This window comes from Pezoporus wallicus, unplaced genomic scaffold, assembly GCF_028554395.1.
Source record: "Pezoporus wallicus isolate ANWC-B61680 ecotype Strahan unplaced genomic scaffold, APGP_CSIRO_Pwel_v1 contig_4722, whole genome shotgun sequence".
Taxonomy (NCBI): Eukaryota; Metazoa; Chordata; class Aves; order Psittaciformes; family Psittacidae; genus Pezoporus; species Pezoporus wallicus.
Genome location: NW_026641840.1, coordinates 2,994,720 through 3,020,226, shown reverse-complemented (window position 1 = coordinate 3,020,226; position 25,507 = coordinate 2,994,720). Strand labels below are relative to the sequence as shown.

At 39.5% G+C, this 25,507-nt stretch overlaps 1 protein-coding gene across 3 annotated transcripts in view; it reads left to right on the top strand.

Annotated features, from left to right (window-relative positions):
- Positions 1 to 25,507, top strand: part of HMGA2 (high mobility group AT-hook 2) — a 118,508-nt gene that overhangs the window by 3,440 nt on the left and 89,561 nt on the right. Inside the window, exons 2-4 of one of the 3 annotated variants that reach the window (XM_057425531.1) lie at positions 27 to 113; positions 7,909 to 7,959; positions 21,654 to 22,629. In XM_057425531.1, the coding sequence (XP_057281514.1) occupies positions 27 to 113; positions 7,909 to 7,959; positions 21,654 to 21,704 (189 nt within the window). In that variant the 3' untranslated portion in view covers positions 21,705 to 22,629. Of the gene's footprint in view, positions 1 to 26; positions 114 to 7,908; positions 7,966 to 10,101; positions 10,192 to 21,653; positions 22,630 to 25,507 lie in introns of those variants that run through there. The other 2 variants (XM_057425530.1, XM_057425529.1) reach the window with 2 other exon arrangements.

The following is a 25,507-nucleotide window of genomic DNA, read 5'->3' as shown; positions in this document are numbered from 1 at the left end:
ACAATAGCATGTTTTCCTGTATTTAGGAACCAACTGGTGAACCATCTCCTAAAAGACCAAGAGGAAGACCCAAAGGGAGCAAAAACAAGAGTCCCTCTAAAGCAGCTCAGAAGGTGAGATTATTAAAGAGAGTTCCTAATGCTGTTTTCTCATTAACTGGTAGCAAAAAGTCCAGTCCTTTAGACTGTGCCCTGTGCAGTCGGAATCTTTGTAATAATAGAAGCTACATAATGCACATCTTTTGCATTTTTAAGATTAGTATTAACATGCTGCATGAAGACCCTAGGTACAGACCATAGGCTTGCTTTCTGAATAATGTGCACATTAGGGAAATAACATACTGTGTGTGATGTGTTTACTGAGATCTCCTGTATCTAGTAAGAAAATCAACATTAAGGATATTATTTTCTCAATTAGGATTTTTGAAAGAGGAAGATTAATTTCTTGTCCACTTACAGTTGTTACTACTCCAGACCCAATCTGTATATTAAAGCTGAGTGTTTTGTCAAACATAGGTTAATTAGAAGTAAATCCAATTATGTGTTGATGGAAATAAGTGCATATATTGAAATTTACAGCTTTAAAATGTGATGGTAAACTGTGAATTACAGTAAAAGCTTACTATAGCTTGTTCAGTAATCATTTTTTACTTGAAGTGCTGTTAGTCTTCTGAACCACTGCTTCTACTTGGTGATGGGAGCAAACTTTTATTCTGGGGGTTCTGAATGCATGTAGCTATAGGAGAAGCTCCCTGAAATCACTGCATTTAGTGCATGGACTTTACATCACAAATACAATGTGAAACTGTGACTTGATTTTACTTGAATTGGAGGAAGCACAGCATTAGAAAATTAGGAAGGCAAATAAGATCTTTCTGTAGGTATTATTTTAGAGAAGCCAAATAGTTGTGTATAAGCTCGAAAACAAATATGGGAATTTTGTTTATGTTGATGGTTACACAGCAGTTAGCACTAATTTACAGGTACTAAATTGGAAACAAAAGCTTAGGAAATCTGGTAGTGAACTGTATTGCTTAAGTGTATCAGTATCTTTTAAGTAGATCTGTGACAAAAACGTGTGGGGAAGCTATCTGTGGTCTCATGTAATTATGGTTCACTTTTCAGTATGCCTATGGTACTGACCATATTAAGTTTGATGATTTTCAGTGTTATAAATTGCTATAGTAACTGATGATAAATACTAAATCAGTTGAGGGGGAATATAGTTTCATGCCTGTTTTAAGTGTTTTCAGCATTTATTTGAGGAACGTTTTCCAACTCTTTAATAAAATTTAAAATCGCTTTTAACTTGCTAAGCTGGAAAAAAAACCCAGTACATTCTGTCAAGAAGTTCATGAATTAGTAAAAAATGCTTTACAGGTTAAGTATATAAAATATATCAAAGCCACTCTGCAACCTACTGAGCTTAAAATGTTGATTTTTTTTTTCTTTACATAATAAAAAAGTTCCTCAGTTTCAATTTAAAATAGTTTAAATTTCACTCCTCAAAAGAGAGAAAGCAGATTTTTATTAGTCTAGCAAATCCAAATGTGAGCTTTAGTATTTTAAATATTACTCTTAGGAGTGTTGGCTTTCCTAGGAGAAATATTTGTAGTAAGATTAAATTTTAAGTAATTCATAGAAGTGTGTTTTAAAAAGATATTTCTAAAAGAAATATTAGCATTATTTCATTTATATGAGTGATTTGGAAATCAGTATAAATGGAAAATAACTTAAAAACATTCATTTATATGTAGGTATATCAAGAGCTTTATAGATTATTCTGGTGCATATAGTTGTTGGGTTTTGTTTAATGGAGTTTATGAACTGAGGAACTTCATTGTAATGTTTTGATTTTCAGAATGGATCAAATTACTGCTCTGGTTAAAGAGAACCTTTTTGGGTGTTGATAGTGTAAAAAAAATCACCAAAGACCACCTGTCTTTTTTTATCATTAAAAAAAACCCCTTGGAGAGGTGTGTAATTACAAGACTGACTTGTTTCTAGGTTTATAGATAAAGTATATAAATGTTTGATAAATCCTCTAAAACATAAACCACTTATAAAGCCTGACTGGAAGAAAGTCACTGAGATCACATTTCAAATAAATATTTTAGCTCTTTTTCCAAATTGATAATTAACCTTTTCTAAAATGGTTCAGCTTCTCCATAGGCATCTCAAAGTGCTTTTTATGTAATATTAATTCTGATCGTTTTTCTAACAGTAACGTGAATGGAAAGGGTTTGGCACTGTGAGAAAGCTTCATTTGGCGGTGAGGGTTTCACCTTTTATAAGAGTGAGCTCTATGTTTCATTTTGTGGTAAACATATTTACACATCCATATGCATGCATGTATTTATTTAAGGCTTCCTACAGCCTGCCTCGACTCTCAGAAAGACAGCTGGTTAACTTAGCTTAAGCCCCTCTACATGTGAACCTGGGCACTAAACATGCAACTGGAATCTAATGGAATTTCTAAAGAATAGTGTGTGCCCTGGTTGTTTCAAAGGGAGCTCATTGAAATGTATTAGAGTGTTCACAACATGTAAGATAAACGTTGGCCAGGAGAACCCACCGAGCAGCCATGAGAAGGCACTCATGATTAATTGATTGGGTGTTCTCTTGCAAACCATTACACATCACAATTAAAAATGTATTGCACAAACTGGCAGTGAGTTAAAAGTACTCCAGAAGTGAGGCTTTGTTTTGTTACACTTCGCAAAGGAAATGCTGTTAAATCAGTTGACATACAATTTGCCCTGGAATCATGGCTGTGTTGTGTATTTTAAATTCCTTGGTTCGTGGGATTTATTTTTTTTTCTTATTTTTGATTTTTTTTTTTTTTTTTGGTAGCTTTCAGAGCTTGTGTTTGGTCTTAGTAAACTGGCCTTGGGGCATCTGAAAACAAACTGCGCTTGTTAGGAAATTAGCAATGTGCAACTTGACAATGCATACAGGATGTTGCAAGACCAACTGGACAGCTAATAATGTGGCAATTACTCTAATTTTAGGTAATGGGCATTTTTTTAAAAGCCTTCACGTATCACACATGCCTGACTTGTTAGAAACTGGACACAAAAGGTAACCTGCATTTTATAGAAAACTTAAACCGTTTCCCAATTGTTTAACTTTTTTGGCAAACAGGAGGAGCACAACATGTTAGCGGATGAGAAGAGATAGACACAAAAAGGCTCCTGCTCATCTTGTACTTGATTCCCCACAATTAGGCTGTTACTGAAGTCGGTGTCTTTAAACAAATCAGAAGTTACTCATTCAAAATGTTTGTTAAAAATTAGCAAAAAAGTGAAGATTTCCCTTTTATTCCCTAATGAATGACTAGTTTTGCAGGAAGATCTTAGCAGGGATGTCCCTTTTTAGTTTCCTGGGTGTTCTGTGCTTGAGCTTTATTTGTTAAGCTCAGCTGTGTTCCCAGCCCATTGCATTTCCCTTAAGCATTCAAAGGCTTTTCTTTGTTTAGCTGCTGTAGTTGGGCTTGACAAAAATACTGTATAGGCATAAATACTCTTCTGTTTGGAAGGAGGAAACACAATTGTGAGGTTAAGAAAAAAGGAGTAGTAGCTACTATGTGTTAGCTTGAAAGAAAATGTCAAGGGATATCCCAGGGATATCCAAAAGTAAACTCTTTAGTGAAATTCACCTTCAGTTAAAATATTGGGAGTCTTGTTGTAGTTATTGATGTAATGGAATTCACTGGAAACGCCTATGGATCTTGAAATACCATCTTGTGAAAACCAGGCTTTGTGGTACTGTGTGTGACTAAACTTAACTACTGTCTCTACATTACATGGCCAGAGTTTGGTATGTAGAAAGGCATGTCCCCGAGTTAAGCAGTCCAAAGGTAAAGCAAGAGTGCATGTGACCAGGACTCTGCCCTAAATTGGTTCATGAAAATCTATTTGGCTTCTCCATGCTTCATTCATTCTCACCAACACTGGCCATTACAGGCTTAAAGGGAAAACAAGATCAGATTTATCAAGTGATTGTAGCATGGTGATTGTACCTGAAAAATAAGACCTCAAAATCAGGCATTTTGAGCAAGATAGGAGAAGCAGAAGACTGACTCCTGTTTAGAATTAAAATGGGTAAAACAGGACATGGGAAGCGTGATATTTTTGTATTCAGCCAATGCCTAGCCTATTTTTTAACAAAATAACTTCTTTTTTTTGTAAGGGGAGGGACACATTCCTAGGAAAGGTCTTGGCACAGTGATCTTTCTCCTGAGACCTCTCGGTTATTTCACCTGATTTACAGCTCTGACACATTTTATCTGAGGTCTCCAGCAGATCATTTTGCAAAGTGGATAGAGTTCTCCAAATTTGGATTCTGTTGCATTTGAGATCTTCTTTGACAACAGACAGGTGACCAAAGAGCACTTTATAGCTGCTCAATTATTTATACTTGTCTTGTTAATTGCTTTCAGTAGTACAGCCTCAGTTTCTCTCTGGGCACAATGTGCTTATGAAACAAGGAGGTAGAGATGATAGGCAGTCAAATCTGTTTGGAAGCAGGGTTTGATGGCCCCATGGTTCAGGGCTTAGGGGAATTGCAAATGTTAGCTGATTCTAGGCAGCAGTGACTGGAATGGCCATCTTCCTCACCTGGGGCAAAACCCACCCCCATTTTCCATATAGATCATGCACTGAAAAGTAAGTAAGTCTCATTCTGTTCCTAAAATGTGACATAGCAAAAATAACGTTTTCATATTATTGTTTATGAGGAATGTCATGGTTTTTCACGAAACTTGCTTTGTGTTAGGTGACATTCCCGACCCTCCTTTAAGCGTGATGATTTCGTGTCTGAGCTGTGCAGAGCAAGATCATGCCTCATAATGTAGCACCGAATGTTAAGAAAGCCCTAACCAAACACATCTCAATTTTAAAAAGTGCTTTAGAGGATGAAGGCAGCAGCTTCCTTCCTGATGAAGCAGGTACCAGCTGCTGCGTGTAGGGTGGCTGGGAACATGTGCATCTTACTCCCCAGATCTGTGTTACTTCTGGGTGGCTTGGAGCTCTCTCTGGATTTGTTCCTAGCTTCAGAGGCAACACTTCAGTTAAAGCAAAGAGGCAACAGACTGGCATGTTTCTGATTATGCAAATACCTGTTTCAGAGGAAAGGGAATGCTTTGACACTTACGTGTTCTTTTTCTTATTAATTAGTTTAAAATTATGTGGAGGAACATTGAATTACTTGTCTGATACGCAATAAAACCGTTCTTCAGGTGCTCAAATTAAAAGACAATCTTGTGCTCTGTTGGAGAAAACATAAGCTACGTTTGCAAAACGCAAACTAAAAAATATCCAGAGGGAGTTAGAATACCTTCCTGAGTTTCATGTCTTTATCATCACTACTGGACTTCCACTACTCCTTCTGGTTGTTCCAGAAGTGTTTTGTCTTTCTTTTCCCTTGGAATGGAGATAAAAAAACTTCACTCTGGAGGTTCTTGTCCTTCGTTTTCTGCAGTTTAGTCTGTGGAAACCTTCCTATTTACTTACAGAATGGCTCTGTACCAAAACATTGTCTCTGGCATGCCTTGCTGTTTGCTCAGCTCACCTCTGGGAAAGATTTGGTTTTGATAAGAACCATGGAAATGTTTTGCTTCTAACATGAGGTGGAAATCATATACAGCAGGAATATAGTGCCTTTCAATCTGAAAGGTCCCCAAGCACTTGACAAACTGATACCCAAACTAGCCAGCAGGAACACTAGCCACTTCTGACAGGCCCTTCCTCGGGGGTAAAGCGCAGCCCTGTTTGTGGCAAGCGGCCACGCTGTGTGACAGTTTATGGCAGGAAGCAAAGATTAGTTACTCAAAGAAGTCTCTCATGTTCTCTTTCCCATCAAAACGGGTTATATGCTGCTGTTGCACTTAACAGTTTGTGTCAGGTTCGTAGGAACTTTAATGATAAGACCAAAGTAGTTTTCATGTTCATAAAGTTAATTGTTTTTCATTGAGTTTTGGAAAAGGGCCTTTCCTTCAAATGCGGTAAGATGCAGAAGAAAAGAAATGGTGTTTGTGCTTCAATAGCATGTCAGGTGTGGAGTTGTTAAGAACAATTTTAACCTTTAATTATCGTTAAGAACAATATTTTCTCCTCAGTTTTTACCCAGTGTTTTGTGAAGTAAACGTAAATGGAGGGGGCTACAGCTTGTCAAAACCAAGCCATGTCTTCTTTTTTTGCATCTTTCAGGTTATCAAGTACAAAGAAATGAACACTTTAAAAGGAAGCAAAACTCTGAAATAGACAGCTACAGGATAGAGTAAATGCACTTTAAGAAGTATTCTCATAAGAGGGTTTCGCCTTACATGTAACACCGGTATAAACGATTAAAGAGCAGGTTTACTCTTTTAACAAGTCTGAGTGATAATTTTGCCCTTTAGGAGTGTGAATTTTATTTTTCACAGCTTTCTCCTTACTGAGATATTTATTTCAAAAGAGTTGCATTTAACTCGCAGGGCGGGTTTTTTTGTGGAGATTCCTCCACCACTTCTTCAGCTCAGGTTCTCTTTTCGAGGAGTCCGATTTGCACAGCATTAGGTTACAGTGTATGTTACCGAGATTGACCAGCAAGTGATTTATTTAATGACACAGTTGATTTCTAAGGGAAAATCAAATACACATACAATTAACTGGGAAAAAAAAAAAAAGCACATTCACTGAACGTGTGCTGAAAGTCTTTATTCTCAGGGATTTTGTATGTGGCAAGTCCTGCCTTCACTAAAGCTGGTAGCAAAATCCTCATCACCCTCTGTAGGACAGGAGTATTTACCTGATGAGGAGTGTGCATGGCTAGAACCTATCTAGAGAAAATAACCTGCAGTTTTAATTTTAAAGCCTGTGTTTTAGTGTAGCGCATAAGACATGGTATTCGGAGTGTCATGCAGTTTGTTAATGAAAGAGTCTGTAAGAGAATCCGTATTTCCTTTGCATTGAGCTCCAGGACCAATTGCTGAGCTTATATAAATATAGCTGTCACTTCTAGGGCACCTTCCATGCTGCTGCTTCCTTAAACTTGAGAAGGGAAGGTGTGTTTTGGACCAGTGAAAGGTTTACTTGCGGCTTAAGGATGTGCTTTTATCTGGAAAACTTCACATGAAATAGAGAAGTTATTTCCCAATGCAAACACACATGTTCATGGTAGTAGTCTGTCCAAATCCATTTCATGCATGAACATCATGAGACTAAAAGAAGGAATTGTGGCTTCTATAATGTGCTTTGTTCAGGCTTGAAACAGGCTGTATTTTTGATTTAGTGACTGTGTGTGTATGTAGATGTTTTAGGCTTGTTTTCAGCTTTCTAATGCTTAGGAAGTGTTTTATTGACGTAGTGCATCACGATTGAAATAACCGGAGACTATACTTTCCACTATACATAGCAGTGGTGCTTTTAAAAATGTCCCCATCCTAGTCTCTCTTGTTTAAAATACTGAAAGGAAGAAGGAGGATGCTGAAGTAAATTTGTGACAGGCTGTGCAAGACTAGATGTGGTGGTTTTGGGGGTTCTCAGGTTCCCAAACTGCCCTGCGCTCCCCTCCACAGTCTGCATGCCCCAAGGGGTGGCCTGGGCTGGGGCACCCCAAGCTATGCTGAGCAGCTGAATGTGCACGGGCATGCTCCTCTGTACCCCTGGACATGGGGTGGATTAGGACCAGGAGCACCCTTGGTGCAGGGTGCATATGAGGCATTCCCTGGCCACTCTGGCTAGGAAATGTCAGGAAAACCAGCATAATCACTATGTTGAATATTATTCCACCCATAGAGCAGGAGGGGCCTTGGTGCCACCCAAGAGAGAGGATTGTGGCTAATGTTACAGGAAAGGAGTTCCTAGTTACTGAGTCTGTTAAATAATGCTGAGGTATAAAATATGTTGTGTTTCTTCTCCATTTACAGAAAGCAGAAGCCACTGGTGAAAAGCGACCTAGAGGCCGGCCCAGAAAATGGGTAGGTATTTCCCTTCCAATCATTTGATTTATTTGCTGTGTTATAAAGCATATTATAAAGTCCATTCTTTCAGAGAACAATTATTTCTGCTTAATTTGTAAGAAAGAGCATCCATCTTCTATGCCTGTTTGTTCTGGTGGATTAACTAAAGAGTTAAGATAACAGAGAAGTTAACCACAGCTTTCTACCTTTAGACTCTGGTAGTTTGCTCAAGACACTTTACTTTTAAATGTTTGCTGGGAGTGAATATTTTTGTGTCTCTTATCAGCATGAAAAGGGGCACAACTCTTCCTTCAAAAGAGAGTAAGGAGATAACTTGTCCAGTAATTGACTAACAAAGGTTAAAGGCGTGCTATCAGACATCAGAAGGTGATTAAGAGAGGTGATAATATTCAGATGTAATGTCTACAAGATAAAGTTTAAAAGTTTTAAAACCAAAACTTCTTTGTCCTACATTGCCTAGAAACAGCATTATTTTCCTTAATTCCAGTGACAGAGAAAAAAACAGTGGGATACTTGCACTTAGAATTTAGTTTTTCCAGTCTGGGCCATCTTCATGCCTCATATAATTGTAGTGACTAGTAATATGTTTCAGTAAAAGTTTCCTCTTTCCCTGTCCCTTTAGTCTGTAGACATGGCAATCAGGTATGTGTGGTTTGATTCTTTGGCCGTGGAAAAGTTTCAGTCTCAGATACTAGAAATGCTGTGTTCTCACTGATGTTTGCAGCGAATTAGTCTGACTTGTGCACCTCTCCTCTGCACATCTTTCACTTACGCAGAGGCTTTCAAAAGAAATGTGGTGGGGATGTCACTTGGAAAGCATGATTGGGTATTAGAAAACACGAAGTTGTGGCCGCGTGCTCCATCACAAGTTAACATTTCTGATTTCCCTTTTCCAATTCCTTTTGCCTTTATCTGCTCAACAATTTTCCTTAAACTTATTTTTCAAATCCATCTCAATTTTGCTCCCTTATTTTACTCTGCCTTTTCTTTCCTCTCTGCAGTAAATTTTCCCCTCATTTTGTTCAGTTCTTTTGCATAGATGTCAGCACAGCCTTTAAAGTATATGCTTGCAAAAGCTCAAACAAGACCAGAAGGTACTTAAAGCTACAGCTGAGGTTCTCTGGAGTATCAGCAGCTAAATAAAGAGATGGCTTTAACAATCACTTTAAGAACTAGTTCTGTGGCATTGTCCACGGTGATAAAATACCCCAGGATATTCCTTTGGGAAAACAGACCATTGCGAACTAGATGTCTGCTTATGCCTGTAGTTTTTAAGTCAAGCAGATTTCAGGCACATGAAGAGCCTCATTGGCATTAGGAAGAAGGTGGCGTGTTCAAATGTACCTGTCCTGGTGATCTTCTCAAAGGCATCTTGCAGAAGGCAAATGCCAAGGGCAGTAAAACAAGGATCAGTTACCATCTGCTTCCTCCTGTCCAGCTCAGACCTTGCACATGTGGATTCTGAGTGTTGCTTGCTTGATCCTCACCTTGGGTGCAACCCCAGAGGAAGCAGCAGAAATAGCTGGTTTATGAGAGTAATTTATAACAGGCAGGGCATCCCCACTGTATTAGGAATGTGTGACAGTGGAATAGGGGTGGTTGAAGAGCTCTGTAAAGAGGGAAAACGCAGCAGTGTGAAATGTTAAAAGGATATTCTTTCCCAAGCACTCGCAGTCAGAAACTAAGGTGAGTTTCCAGTGGAAAGGGCTAAATGCAACCCTTGTGGCATCTTTTAGGTGAGACTGTTTCCCTTTTATTTTTGTATCTTTATGGGGTAGAAAGAACAGGCAGTATCATGAAGTTTAGCATAGGATGTTTATTGGGTGCAGAATCTGATTTGCAGGAATGTGAATTACTGGCTATTTAGTGGGTATATGCATTACTTTATTGTGAGACCAGTGCAACAGTTTCGCTCATGTTTTAAGAACTTAGGCATATTTTCAAACTTGGTATTACTTTGTTACTGTGCCTGTTGAAAGCACAGTCTTCATTTGCTTATTCTGATGCTATGATTGCTTCTTGTGATTTTCAGAGATAATGCTCCTATCTGCAGCTGGCATTGAGATAATTCTATAGACTGTGAGAATCAAATACGCTTTTTATTTTCCTCTCTCCTTCTTTTCTCTTCCCAGTTTAAACTTAGGCTCATGGGTTCCTCCTGTGTGCATGATGAAATGGAGAGTGATGTTTTGGTTTGCTCCAGAAAGAAATACGGTAAAATTATTATAAGCCATGGTACCAATCATAAGCAAAGCTTATGGTTGAAATCAAGGGAGGGTTTTGTCTAAAAGCACATGGCACAGTATCAGCCTTTCTGTTTTGACATCTAACACGTACTCAGAAAATGTCCCTTTTTATCACCCGAACTTCAGTCAAGTCCTTAGTGATTGTCTTCTTCTTTATTCCAATTTATATATCAAGCCTGAATGATGATGGTTCTGTATCAGTGAAAGTAAGGATTTTTTTCTTGGAGAGGGCAGAATTCTATATGGAAGGTATTTTCCTGAGTTTGTAACCCTTTCTTACGAGTCTAGGGATTCTGTGTCATATGTTGTTCATCAAATTGAAAAGTATTATTTCTGCTGTTTCCTTCAATATGCACATGCAGAGACATACGACCTAACAGAGCACTGCAGAATTCCGGTAGCTGGTCTTTCTGCCGGTTCAAATTAAGTATTTAATGTTTGTGACTTGCAACATATTTATTTATGTATTATTTTTTAGAAGAGAAGTAAATCTTCTTGATTACTATAAAACTGGGGAGGGGGAGGGAGAGACCAAGCGAAAAAGGCAAGTAGATCAGTTTCTCACAAGTGTGTGAGACATCTGATGAGTTTTCAGTGTCATAATGTGCGCTTTGCAAAGTCATCAAGGAGAAGACCCTTGTCAGTAGAAAAGACGTAAAAGCTGACAAACTCTGCTGAAAATAAAATATTCAGCTACACAGCTAAGCTTTCTAAATGTGTAGAGCTAATTAAATAAAAATCCTGGAGATAACAAGGTCAAGGTGGTGGGAAACTAACGTATTTGGAGTCAGAAACACAGTGCCTGCTGCTGTAACTCATCTTCACCATAGGTTGCTGCCCCTGTGTAAAGCACATTAGTGGCTACAAGTCCTATTAACAGAGAGGGAGGTAAACCTCTTCATGACCTTGGTACTCCTTGATTTTAGGGAATATAATGCAGCAACATGTTCTAAGCTCTTTGGATGCATCTGCATTAGTGTGTTAGGTCAAATCAGGAGTGTGCTTTGGAAATGCATCTCCTAATTGTCCCTCATGTAGTACATGCATTGTGGAGCAGTCCCAGAGCTCATGGGCTGGTTTCCTTTCAACTGAAACAAAATTGGAAGTTGTGCTGCAGAAGTGCCATCCAGTAGGCATTCAACCCATAGGACTAGGCTAGAGTGGAATTAAAACCTCTTGAAAGGTATGTGATCTGGACCTGAAGTCCTCAGCACCAGCCTTTTTTTCCCTGCTGGTCCATATTGCCTGTGTATTGTGGACATAGCCTTTGATGCTTGGAAAAGGCAGATGAAGCACACTGGGTTTTATTAGCAGAATTATTTTATGTAGCATAGGCATAACATCGGATCCATAGCCATAGAGATTTGCAGTCTTGGAATGGAGTGAAAAGTTGCGCTGACTTCATCAGTGCCAGGTTTTTGCCACTTAAGGCCTCCTGTTGCTGCTGTTTGTGGAATCAGGAGCAGTTTTGCTGATGGCTTTATACAACCCTTTGTAAAGAGCTCACAGTCAATGCTTTCGTGTTTCTTTTGTTTTAATTTGTGTATGGCTAGAAGTTGATTGAAAGGAGGAGACTGAAGGGTTATGAGTAAAGCAAGAGACTGAATAATCAATTATTCTGCTGTTTGTTCCGAAGAGCTGCATTGAAAACCCCTGGAAATTTCATAGACTTCTAGTGCTCTCAGTCATTAGCTTAATGGGGAAACCTGAAACTCAGTTCTGAAGTTGATACTTAAAAGGGTATTTTTCCATTTCCATTGTTTTTGTTATATTTTTGGATAGTTTTTGGTTGTTGTTTTTTTGTTTTTGTTTCTGTTTTGCATTGTCTGATTTCAGCTCCGCATTTTTTAACCTGAACCACAGATTCACTGCATGGCAAAGCAGAATTGCTCAAAAAAAACAAGCAAAAGTCCAGAGCTGCAGCTCTGGAAGCCACATGATTATAACAGCAGAGGAGAATCAGTGACTTTCCAAGTGCAGGGTACGTGTGAAGCATCCATTTGCACATCTCGTCACTGATGCCCAAGAAGCAACTGTGACTGGTTCAGAAAACTTCTCTCTTTCAAGAGTTTTGTTTTCTGCTAGATAGTCTAGGTAGCACATTTCAGGTTGGTAGGAGATAAAAGATAATCAGAAAGAAATTTAATTTCCTTAAGCAGGAGCTTTATCTGATCCAGTCATGATGACATAGATGCTACAGTACTTTTGAAGCTCAGGTTTTCCCCTTTATAATGAGGGCAGAATTTCACTTTATACTTGAAAATCAGTTTAAGCAGTGCCAAAACACATTGAAAAAAGTCATTACAAAAATGCTTTTTCTGGTAACTTTTTCTTCAGCTTATTTCCCACTGCAGTTTTGACATAGCTGAAATATCAAACCTTAAACATGGAATTTGTGCAGTGTTTCTATGCTAGCAGTTCCAGAAGGCCTGTGTGAGGCCAGGAGCTCCTAATGCTCATTCACTTGCAAGACTTTGAAAGCCAGGTTCTGAATTTTGAAGAAATGCGTATCAAGAGAGCCTTGTTGCCTCAGAAGACCATTCAATGTTTTGAGGCTATTCCTTGCCCACAATGAAATTTTGCAAACTTTTATCTAAGTAGAAGTTTCTGTCTGTTAGTGCCATGCTCTGTCGTGTGAAGCCATTTAACTTGGTGCTGATTTCTCATTCAGCACAGTCATTTTTGTCTCATATGAAGTCATAGTCTAGGAGATGCTTAAAGTCATGCAGGCTTCTTTGCTATGTGGTAGAGAGAGAAAGGTGTTCTGAGATCATAGTCCATCCTCCTCTATAAAAGTCTTAGTTATAGGTGGGGTGAATTCTCATCTGGAGAGAGCAGCCTTTTAACACTGGGAAAGACAATCTAGATGATAAAATAGGACACAAATCTGAGTTTTCAATGGTAAAAGCTATGTGTGGCAGATCTGGCTTGTTGATAGTGCTTACCAGTGTATCCCCAAGCTAGGCTAGAGATTCCGCTGTCACGAGAACCTGTACTTGTTTGAAGGAATTACTTCATAGTCTATTTGGAGCAAACCGTGATTGAGGTAAAACTTAAGTCACATGTATTGGATGATGATGAACGAAAAAGGAAGCTGCTGTTTATGTAATTATAGAATATAGAATATAGAATATATAGAATATAGAAGTTTTATCTATAGAATATAGATCTTTTTATCTATAGAATATAGAAGTTTTATCTATAGAATATAGATAAAAAATCAGTTTCTTGTATTTGGAAGAATAATCTAATTTCAGTGACTTTGTCATTACAACTTTTGACTGCAATATCTGTGATGTTAGTGCTTTGTACTGCAATTGTTTTGCTGTTTTACACATGTTGCTGTTACTTTAATCTTCCAAACTACCTTACCTTCTTTGTGAAGGTCATAGATGTTAATGCATGGCAATATAAAATAACTTCCTTCATGAACATGTTTTACATCTGTGTGGGCAAGATCATCACCTGGGAGGGGGTCATTGTTTCAGTTTTCTGTAGAGCTCGAAGGGGCTTTTATAATTATGAAAAACAGGCGACCTCTTTCCTTCAAAATTACTAAACAAGTAGATGAAGGACATGAAGTGGAAGCCTTAAAAGCTTTATACCAATACATTCACTTTCCAGTTCAGATGATCTGTAAAAGAAATCATCTCTCAAAACCTGAACATTTTGACAAAAGCAGTGATTGTTGAACTTTTCTCCTATGACGAACAGATATTTTAATGCTCTTTTTTGTCAGTCTTTGCCTATTTTTTTTTATTCAGCATTCTTTGAAAAAAAATATCTTGCATGCCCATACAGGATGCATAAAAAATTACTAAATACATGTTCTCTCTCACCGGTGTTCAGAGATGTATGTGTCTTTGTTTCTTTATAAGCTTATCTAAGCAAATAGTGTCCTTCCTTGGACTTTTGGAGTCCTCTTCCTTGTTGGTATAAGCAGATGTTGCACCATTATTTCAAGTGCAGATCTTGTAGACCACAAAAGAAAATTTAGCCATGATATTTCTGTTCTAAAATACATTCATATTACCAAAAGAATATTTCTCTCATTCTCGAATTCATTTCCACTTCCGTTAAGGGATCTTAAAACATACCCAGTTTTGCTAAAAAATATTTTGCCTTCAGCTGCCATTTCAGAATCCTTAAAGGAAAATCTTTTACTCTGTTTGAGGCCCAAAGAGGAAATGCTAACAGGCAAGAAATGCAGAAAGTAAAAATGCAGCATCTGTAGTGAAAGGTAAACTGGAATTCTGAGCTGTTGCCTTTTCATGATCTCAGGTAACGGGTGTTCAAGGACTTTGAAAATTAGTTTCCCATTCAGCTGTGTATTTTCATTTTACAAGCCTCATTGCCCTTTTAACATACGAGGAAACTGAGCGCTGAGGCTGGTCGTGGCAGCATCAGGAGACATTTTTGCACCTGTGGTGTTTGCGTTTTTGGTTTTGTTGCTAGCACAGTTATCAGTGCTTCCAGCTACCTGACGGAGAAAATATATCAGCTAGTGAAAAGCACAGGCACTCATTCTTGCTCTTACAATTCCATTTTAATCACTGAAAATGTTATGAATGCCGAAAGAGAAGCTGGGCCTCGCCTCCATTGAAAATGTACTCCACAAGGTTAATTGTCTTGCCCAAGGAAATCTGTAGAAGAGCCAGGAATAGAACTTGGATTTCCTGGCAGCCTGCCTGTGCCTTCAGTCAAGGCCATCCTCCAGTAAAGCTTGCTTGTGAACAGGTTGGATAAGGAGGGAAACCTGCTTTTCGGTTCTGTATCTTAAACCAATAGATGGGTTTTACCTGTTTCTGTAAACTCAGATGTGAGTAATCTCAGTGTGTTTAGCTTATGTCTAGCTGGTGGGCAATGAGGGGTAGGAGTATGGTACCAAAATGTCTATGATTTTCCCTGGGGGTATTTAAAAGACGTGTACATGTGGCATTTAGGTACTTAGTTTAGTGGTGAGATTTGCAGTGCGAGGTTAATGGTTGGACTTGATCTTAACGGGTCTTTTCCAACATAAATGATTCTATAATTCTGTATACAGGGTAGAATGGACAGGTTTCAGACCAGAAGGGTTTTGAACCAAACCCAAATACAAGGCTGAAAGGTATTTGATGTATATTGACGGTATTTTCTCATCTTTGTACCTTAATTACATGTAGAAGTTCAGTACTGATTCAGTAAATGACAAATGTGATCATGAAACCAAAGTGCCTAGTTCCTCGAGTGTTTTGAGTGCAGTTACTCTGCTTTCCAGGACTAGCTGATCTGAGCCATAGCTGCAGGACAGGGCCGTTCCAGGTCACCTCATTCAAAGATGGTATTTCCATTCCCTGTCCTCTTGAAAGGTAATGGTGCAGACGGAATGAAAACTTGCATGTTAAAGTGTGATCCAGGCCAGAAGATTCAGAGTCAAGACTTCTAGGTTTTCTTATAATTTCTGACTAATTGTTCAGCTTATTTAATGTAATTTATTTTCATTCTATTCTGTTTTATACTGCAATCCCCAGTAATGCAGTAGCCTTACAAAAAAATACACATTTTTTTCTCCATCAGCAATAGGAAAGGGCCGTTTTATAAGTCAGTCCCTGTGTGGGTGAATTTACTCCTTTCAATTAAGAGTTATGATAATAATTAAAGTAATAATTAAAGTAATCCTTCTGGCTTTGTTCTGCATTCTTTATAGACCCAAGCAGGCAATGTGGATGCTGAAGGAATGCAGGGTTGATCCTCTCCTGGAAGGGCTGGGAGGAGGCTGGTATTGTGATAATTAATATGTGGAGAGTGCTTTCAGGTGTTTGAATGAAAGTCATTGCTTGCCTTAAGCGTGAGTATTGTTATTTCCTCTTCCTTAATCCTGGGTCTAAGCCTTACCTCAGACTGCAGTTCACTATTGCATTTTAGGTATGAGGCTAGATTTTCAACAAGAAAGTGGGCTTTTTTCAGTAAACAGCTGCAACATATCCTCACCAGGAGGTGGCTTCTAATTCTGTAGCACACAACTCCAAGCAAGGGAAAAAAAAAGGGGTTTGTATCAACAGTAATGTGCTTTAGATGTGATTTACTTAGCATGGGGCATTCTTACTTTGCTGTCTTGAACTTCTTTTGTGCTAGCTACCGATGTAAAACACAAAGCGAGCGTAGTTTACAATGGCATTTACAGGTGCACGTGTTTGTCCATCCCAAGGCCGATCTGAAGTATTCATCAGGCTGCAAATGAAAACCAAAATAAAAATAGAGAGACTTCACAGGCTGTACTCTTTCGGTAGTCAGACTGGGGTACGGTTTAGTGGTTTAAAGTTGCAGTAGTGACACTGCTGCTAAAGAGGAAGCGGTCTTTTCAGGTCCAGGAGAGCTCAGATACTTCAGGGGGACCCTGGAACAGGAAACACCAAGGCCTGGGAAGATGACAGAGTGAATGAGAAAGCTGTATGTTGAGGAGATGTAATCGTGGTGTAGAGGCTGATACTGCTCATAGCACGCTGGTTGTTTTGCAGTCTTGCGTTACTCCCTGTTCAGACTGATTCTGGTTGCACAGAAAATGAGTATCAGCCTCGCTGTTACTGGAGGCTGTTGACGGGGTATGATTTTCTTCTTTGCAAGGCTGGGAGGCTTCATCTCTGTTGGTTTGATGTTGTAGTGATTGCTTTCTAGAAAGGAAATCTTTTGCTGTACTAGAGCGGCCTCTCCTAAGGTGACAGCAGGAGAAGTGTGTGGGTTTGTTTCCTGAACACAGGCATCTCTGGGTTTCATCCCTTTTCTTTCATGGCTTGGCAGTGTGGGAAGTCTATTCCACCCAAGCTACCTGCTGCCTCACTGGGATTTTAGTAGCTTGTCCCAGAAGCCTTTTCTGTGCATGGTATTTCAGCTTCCAGAGAAGGGCTGGAGACTGCTTCTCATCTAGGAAAGCATAGGAGCTGGTGATTAGGACACACGTACAGGAGGTGTGGGTTCAAATCTTCATCATGTTTGCTAACAGGCAGACCCCCCCTGTGAGTACTGTTGCTCCAAGACACTGATGTATCAGTTGAAGGAGAGCACTATGAATGGAGCTGTTCTGTCCCTGACCTTATGTAGCTCTGAAGGTTTCTCCATAGGGTGGACCTGGATTTGGGGGGGCTTTCAGCTGAAATGCAGTGAAGTGTTTGTTAGGAGGTAGGACTTGCTGCCTTAGATTTGCAATTTTGAGCATGTTCAGCTAATTAAATTTCAGTCTGCAGAGGGCTTTAAGGTTAACTAGAAAATACTGGGCATCTGAGGACCTTACAAAGATAGGCAGTCACAGAGAGCAGATGGATTAAATCCCACCCTAGAGAAACCTCCACACACGTAAGACGTTATCTGTGTGCTTTATAGCGTGGCTGCAAGAATTTTGCAGGCAACAGCTTGCTGTAATCTATTTGCATGTGATTTTAATTCTTTCTCTTGCCAGTTCAAATGGTATTATTGCCTGTTATTGCAAGTGCTGTAATGTTTCAGAGGTTATTTTGCAGTTTGGTTATATATCTGCATGTGCGCTGTTCCCATAGCAGTTTTAGGGGGGTAGTAATGTATAATGTATGTCTGTATTCTGCTTTTCATTTTACATTTTTAAAATGAACTTTCTGCTTTCAGTTTGTTTTATTCTAGTCTGTCAGTCCTGAGAACTGTGGGACTGCAGAATTGCAGGGTTAGGCTTTGGCACTATTTGTGATGATTTAAATAATAGTATTGATAAATTACATTTGAAGTAACGTATTACTTGTGTATATGTATCCGTGTCAATGAGAAAGGAGTCTGGTCTGCAGAGGTTGGTTTGTTTTGAGTAAAAGTAGTTTACCAGTAGTGGAAATCTCTGTTTTGGAGCCTTTTAAGATTATCAGTGAATTGGGCAAGATTGAGGGTTTTTACATCCTGTCTGTTCTAAGTAACTGCTGGGAGCTTAAAAAACAGTCAGACTGTTAGTTCCTGCATATAGCAGAAAGCATTACCCAATATATTCTCCTAATCCATTTTGACTGTTATATCAATTACCCCAATAGACAGCAATTGGGGCCTTTTACAAAATGTAATACAAACACATATGTGAGCTTCACTGTTATGATCTTACCAAAGTTGCATTGTGTTAACATGTTCTTGGGGTTTCCTTAGTATTCACACAGAACCCGTTCACCCTCTGGCTGCTCCTCCTGCATTGTTTCCTGTTAATGATGCTAAACGCCTTGAGAAATCTACCTGGGGACTCTCCTTCCATAGACAACTATTTGGGTCTTGAGAAAACAACTGACAAAACACATTGACAAAGTACATACTGTACTTGGATCACAGTATTACAAATGTAGAGGAGACAAGGCTGTCTCTGCCATGGCATGCACTCTTGCATTCATTAGCATTCATGAGCTATTTGGAGGAGGAAAAGGTGTAGGCAATTTTTAAGGAGCTTCTTTAGCAAACTTCCCATTCAAATCAGGGATGACAATTCAATCATGCAAAATTGTTTTGTCAAGTTTTATGTGTAAGTCTGATTGAGATATGTAGATAGACAAGCGGTCTGTTGGTGACACATGATGCCTCTGATCAAGTAGATGGAATATGCAGCCATGAGATACATGATAAAATGTTAGGCTTGTTGAAGTCAATGGCCAAACTCCTAATGAAATCAGTTGTCTGGATTTCAGCCCTTCTCCATCTGCCACTAACGTGATGTATAACTGCCTGCTGGTTCATTATAAAGCTTTATAAATTGTGCAAATAGTCATTTGCACAAAACTCAGGTAATTTGAGGAAGAATATCTATACATGTTGAAGTTAGGCACCAGATGAACACAAAGTTTACAGTGACTCACATAGCAAGAATAGTGTTTGAATCAATATGTAAATACAATAAACTTGTTATTAATGTCAGTAAGTTTTGAGCAGTCACTGCAAGTCCAAAGAAGGGCCACGAGGATGATCAGGGGACTGGAGCACCTCCTGTATGAAGACAGGCTGAGAAAGTTGGGACTGTTCAGCCTGGAGAAGAGAAGGCTGCGTGGAGACCTCATAGCAGCCTTCCAGTATCTGAAGGGGGGCTACAGGGATGCTGGGGAGGGACTCTTCATTAGGGACTGTAGTGATAGGACGAGGGATAACGGGTTAAAACTTAAACAGGGGAAGTTTAGATTGGATATAAGGAGGAAATTCTTTCCTGTTAGGGTGGTGAGGCACTGGAATGGGTTGCCCAGGGAGGTTGTGAATGCTCCATCCCTGGCAGCGCTCAAGACTAGGCTGGAAGAGGCCTTTGGCTAGATGGTTTAGTGTGAGGTGTCCCTGCCCATGGCAGGAGGGTTGGAACCTGATGATCTTAAGGTCCTTTCCAACCCTAACTATTCTATGATTCTATGAATGAGCAGGTAGGCTAGACTTGTACATAGATGCAGACGGGGGGGGGGGGGGGGGATGTTTTTTTTTTTTTATTGTAAAGCAACTGTCATATAAACAGTATTGCTTCTGAAAAGTAGAAGGCTTTTCTTGTTTAGTCATTTCAGTGGTCTGTTTGAAAACAGCAATATGGACATCTCTGTACTTCACCCTTCAGCAAATTTTTCGAAGCTGTACAAAGATGTGGTCTTGAAAATGCTGAATGATTTTGCTTTTTTTTCCTCAGGTGTAACTTTCATTAAGGATACACCTAGCTGTGTTCGTAGGTAGATACGTGCAGACGGTACATTACTCACTGAAGACAATTCTTTTTAAGTCTGTTAAGTCAGTGGCTCCATTGAAGTGAATTCAATAGCAAGACTGTAACTGATTTGGTTGGAGTTAATACTAATACTTGTAAAAGGTGATGCATAAACTGGAAAGTTTCTCTCAGTTATACTAACAAAAAGCCACTGGTTATGGTTTTGAGTGAGGGAAAGAATTTGCCCTTTAATCTGCAGCATATCTAAAGGGAGAAGGTTTTGTGCATCGTATTTTCTGTTTAAACTAGATCAAAATTCCTTAGGTAAGGGCAATATCTATTGCACAGAGAGCAACAAAATTGGAGTTCACACATGCACACAAAAATGTTTTAAAATTATATACTTAATAACAGTTTTGCTCCAAGCAGAAGCTATTTCATCTCTTTTATTCTCATTTCAGGAAGCAGAAGGTCTCAGAGCCTCTGCAGGCAAACCAGATGCCATTTGTTTCCAAAAAGGAGGTTATTAATCCTACCCTTCCAAATCACTAGGAAAGCTATTTAAGGGGGAAGTTAGAGCCATCATAATATTTTTGCATAATTATAAATGATTGTGGTTTGCTTTGCATGATTACGGTTTCAAATAGGTAATTAAATAATGTCCCAGAGCAAGCTTTATACATTGCAAAGCCCCAAAAGCCATTATCTTGAGTGTGTAATAACTGGGAGGCAGAACTCGATATATTTAGCATCCTCATTTTTTCTTGACTTGTTAGTTTTCATGAAAGGCCTTATAATCAGAAGCCATGGGAGGGATTCTGTCCTTCCTTTGCCCTTTTGCAATGTGGGCATTCCAGACACTGCACAAGAATAGAGACAGAGGTGAACCATACCTGCCTCCATTCTCTGTTTGTCTTCTCCAGGTCAAAGTTTGAATACGTAGCTTGCCTGCTCTGCTCCTTCAGGGCTACATAAATGTCACGGATAGAAGCTTTGAAAAAGTTCTTAGTTTAAATTGAGTATGATAAGACATCTAAAAAATGGAAAAGGGCATTTATTTAATTAAAAAATGTCTGGATTTCTTTGGAAGCTATCCAACAAAATAAACATCTGGTACGAAACTAAACATGAGAAATTTCAGGTAGCCTTTGAGAAGGTCTTAAAGCAAGGAGTAGAGACAGGCAAAAAGAATGGACAAAGAGCCCAAGTGTCTGTAAAACTTAGAGCAACAGGGAATTGTCACTCCTCGGTTCTTGGGTTGAATCTGACCTCCAGCTCAGTTGTGTCCCATGCACCGATATTAAGAGTTTTCAGTCTAGGGTGGAAGAGTGCTTAAACTACCCATCTCTTATTTCACATGGCAGCATGGCGTCAGCCACAGCCCCTCTGCCTTTTGCAGTCTAGGAAACTGAAAGGAAAAATATTTTTTCCTCTTTCAGAAACACAAGTGTTGTGGAAAGCTCTTGTTTACAGCAGTTCTGCTCTGTATCTCAAGGATCAGGGTAGTTTTCTTACGTACCTGTACTAGCTGTGGAAAGGTTGCAGCCTGTCTTTCCTTGTTCCAGTTCTCCTTGTCACACTCCTTTTTTGGATCCTATTGCTCAATGAAACACATGGGGATCTTCTAGTAACTCGTTAATTATGGTTATCTTGCTCTGTTGGGGATGGGATAGCCAGGTCCCAGAGCCAAAGCCATGTCAGCTTAAAGACAAAGACAGGATTACGAGAACTTTGAAGACAGCTCAAAATCATTTCATTCCCTTCATACCCTGTCTTAAGCTGTACGTTTGACTTTGCACTTCCAGAGAGTGCAGCGAAGAATTGGACCCACAGCATATGATTTAAACTGCTGCTGACATCAAGCTTGGCCCATGCAGCGCTAGCGCCAAGGCTGAGTTTGGGTGGCAGCACATCAGCACCATGAATGACTTATGAAGGAAACAGAAATTTTTAAGGGGCATTTTCATACTTGGCTCAGGTGAAAAGTAGAGAATATTATTAACGCGGATGGAAATGTCCATGCCCCGTGAAGTGCAGTGTTATCTTTGCTAATCTCAGATATATTTGTATTTGAGTGTGGATTTTCTTCTTTGCACAGAGGTTCTAGTTGGTCTGTCAATGAAGTCATAACCCCACTATTGACATCATAGTCTGTTATCATGGAAACTACTACGATCTCACAAATAAAGTTTTATAGCAGTCTGTGAATGATGGGAAAATGAGCTGTATGAGAGGAAGTTGCTGTTTAAACTCAAATCAATGGTAATTATCACAACTAGAGAAAGTATTAAGACATAGTTCTGTAGGGCCAAACTGATTCTTGGTGTAGTACTGCTGAAGGCACTTTGAGTTACCCCAAGGGAGAAACTTACCCCCTGTGTCTGGAATGACTTGATGGCAAACATGTGAAGAGGAAGTGAATTTATGCTCTAGTTTAATATATTGGAAAGTTTTCCCTCATCTGAAAGTCTTTCTTTATCTCTGAATTTCCTGGCTTTTGTGGATTTATATTAGATCCTTAGTGTTATTTCAATGTATTTTTTCTGGTGTTACATGTCTTTTGGGTTGTTTTTACTAGGGTTATAATATATATGTATTTAATGAAAGTAAAAGCAATCTTCCGTTGAGGAGGTCACAAAACTTTCATGAACACTATGTAGCTACCAAGTGCGAGACATCTCTTCATTTCAGATCTATGGTTGTTGCTTGTGTAGCTAAAGCACTCGTTTTAATGAAAAGATGCAAGTCACTCTTGAAGAACATTTTAGCATGTTTTCCAAAGTCAAATGTTATTGGCAGATTTAATTCTTTACAAAAGAATTACCTCTCCAACTCCATATGCAGAGTGCTTGTAACCTCTTAAAATTCATGATCCGCAGTATAAATAGGACATCAATACATTATGCTTGTCGAAACCTTGAAAAACAATTATTTTTAAGACATGTCTAAAGATGCAATAAACAATTATGTGCTGTACTTATGTGCAAGTTGCAATAAACAATTATGTGCTGTACTTATGTGCAAGTTGCTCACCCCTATTCTTTACCAGAATCCCTATTCTAAGCCCTCTGGGAGGCACAGATTATGTACAGATTCAGACCATGGGAGTGGAGGCTTTTGAGGATGCAAGTGAATGGAATGTCACTTGTGCACTAGCCATACTGCTAACAGAAACAGAACTCAGTTCTCTCTCATTCGTACAGGTCTGCTGAGTCCATGGCATTTCCCAGTTTATGTGATGGTGACAAGGGGCAATGGCCACATGTTTCGGCAAAGGAAATTTCCATGGAGCAAAGGAAAAAAAAAATCCACAGTAGGAGGAGATGAGCACAGGACACGCTCTGCAAAAAGGCTGAGGAATCTCCCTCCTTGGAGATTTCCAGACATCCGTCAGAGAAAGTCCAGACCTACTTGGTCAAACTTTTGATTTTGAAGTCCAACTTCCAGCTCTTAGGCACTTTCCAGAACAAATTATCAGTATTTCTATGCACTACCTGTATGCTGGGTTCCTCCCCATCAAGCACAGGCCTGTCATAAGTCTGTCAGCTTTGCTTTGTTTCACCTGGGAGGGGAAGGAGAAGAGGGATTTGAGAATGGCCAGAGCATGCTAGGGCAGCTCTTTTTGCCAAGCAGCTGGGTAGAGAAATCTGTGGTAGAGCTGACCGGCTTTCCTCAAGCTCTTCCTGATTTGCAGTAGTGAAACGACAGGTATTTTGGTCTTTACTGCTTAGTGGATTTCTTTTGTGGAAGATCAAACCTGGAATGAATAGTAGAGTTACCCCAGCTTTACTGCCCATTGTGCTCAACAGTAAATGAAGGGCAGAGAGGACAGAGAGAGCCCTGGTTCTGAACTCTGGGCCAGAACCAGATGGCATCCCACAGTGCGTGTGCTCTTTGCTTCCAAGAGGAAGAGCTATTCCATAGTTATTAAGTGGATTTTTACCCCTTGTACTGATAATCTGCTGCTCATTATCTTAAATCATGAAACAAAGGTGAAAGGCAATTTCATCTGTGTTTCTGTCGTGTCACTGCGGAGAGCCAGAGGGCAAACAACTAGCAGACACTTTGTCTGCCACCCCGACCCCACAGCTGGACAGCCTTGTCCCTCTCCTGTGACTTGCTGCACCCCTGTAACTTGCTGCCGAAGTGAGAGTGTTCACAATTTGAGCATCAGGGGTCTCTCGTGGTGAAGATGAGTGAGCAGTGGTTGCTCTGATGGGTGGCACAGCAGGTAGGAGCTATGAGGGGTTGGTTTTAGTTTGATCTGAAGTCCATCAAGAAGCTTATTTTACCACTATGCTCAATGCATTATTTTCTAGGGGAGAAATATCCACAGATCAGGTGGTGTGGGGTTTTGTTTTTGTTAAGTCAAGCATAAGGTTCACAGTAATTTGAATGTAAGATCCTAGGGTTTAGAAGTATTTTATCAAGATGCAATAAATAGATTTATAGCCAGTAGACTTTTCTAGACATTTCTCCTGGACCAAAAGTCATAGAATCATAGGGCAGTTTGGGTTGGAAGGAACCTTCAAAGATCATCTAGTCCAACCCTCTGCAATCAGCAGGGACATCTTCAACTACATCAGGTTGCTCAGAACCGCATCCAGCCTGGCCTTGAATGTCTCCAGGGATGGTGCATCCGCCACCTCTGGGCAACCTCTGCCAGGATTTTACTCCCTTCATTGTAAAGAATTTCTTCCTCACATCCAGCCTGAATCTTCCCTCTTTTAGTTTCTAACCATTACCTCTCATCCTATTGCAATGAGCCCATCTTATAGGCCCCTTTTTAGTACTGAACGGCCTTAATAAATCGTAAGGGAAATTCTTCTATCCCTTGTCTTTGACAGCTCTGTGTGAATGCAAGTCATAGATTAGGTTTACGGGAAAGTTTTGGTTTTTTTTCGTTTCCTATTTATTTATTTATTTATTTATTTTTGTGAATAGTTGCCAGAAAACAGTCTCTTATTTGTAAGAGTTCATCTGCTCAACCTGCTTATTTCCTACCTGAAGTTTTCACCAAGCCTTTTGTTTTTGTGACATCCAAATGATTTCCACAGCAACTAATTGTGAGGTTGCAAACAAAGGATTATGACTTCAGGTGCAGAATGAACAGGTTTTGGGGCAAATGACACTCTTAATAAGGAATTAGAGGGGAGAGAGGAAACCCTGAACACTTGATGTGTAGTACCGACAGAGGTGATTTAAGCCCAACAGTGCTTAGTATTTCCTGAGAGGTTATAGCATTGCTCAAAGGCAATAAGAATACATGAATCTGCAAGAATTATTTGTTTTCACCTCTCTGTTAGAAATGCTAAAGTTGCTATTTAAAGTTGCTGTGTTTGTCAGAAAGAAGTCTTGACTTGTGTGTTGTTTCAAAGCAACGCAAAGCCGCAAGGTATAACTTTCTATTGAAGACACTCCTGGCTCCTCAGGGACGTTGTTGCAAGTATGATCCATGTGTAGTCAACAGCTGTGGTGAGCTGCTTGCAAGAGCTTCCTCAGATTGTCAGCAGCAAACCTTTCTGATGAACTTTGCTGCAGTTTGTGTTGGAGTGATGTGGTGAAGGGATTCTGCAGGAATAACCTCACCTTTGATGCCAGAGTTCCCCAAATTTTGATGATGTTTCCTTCTTCCAGCTTCACTTTTGAGTTATGACTC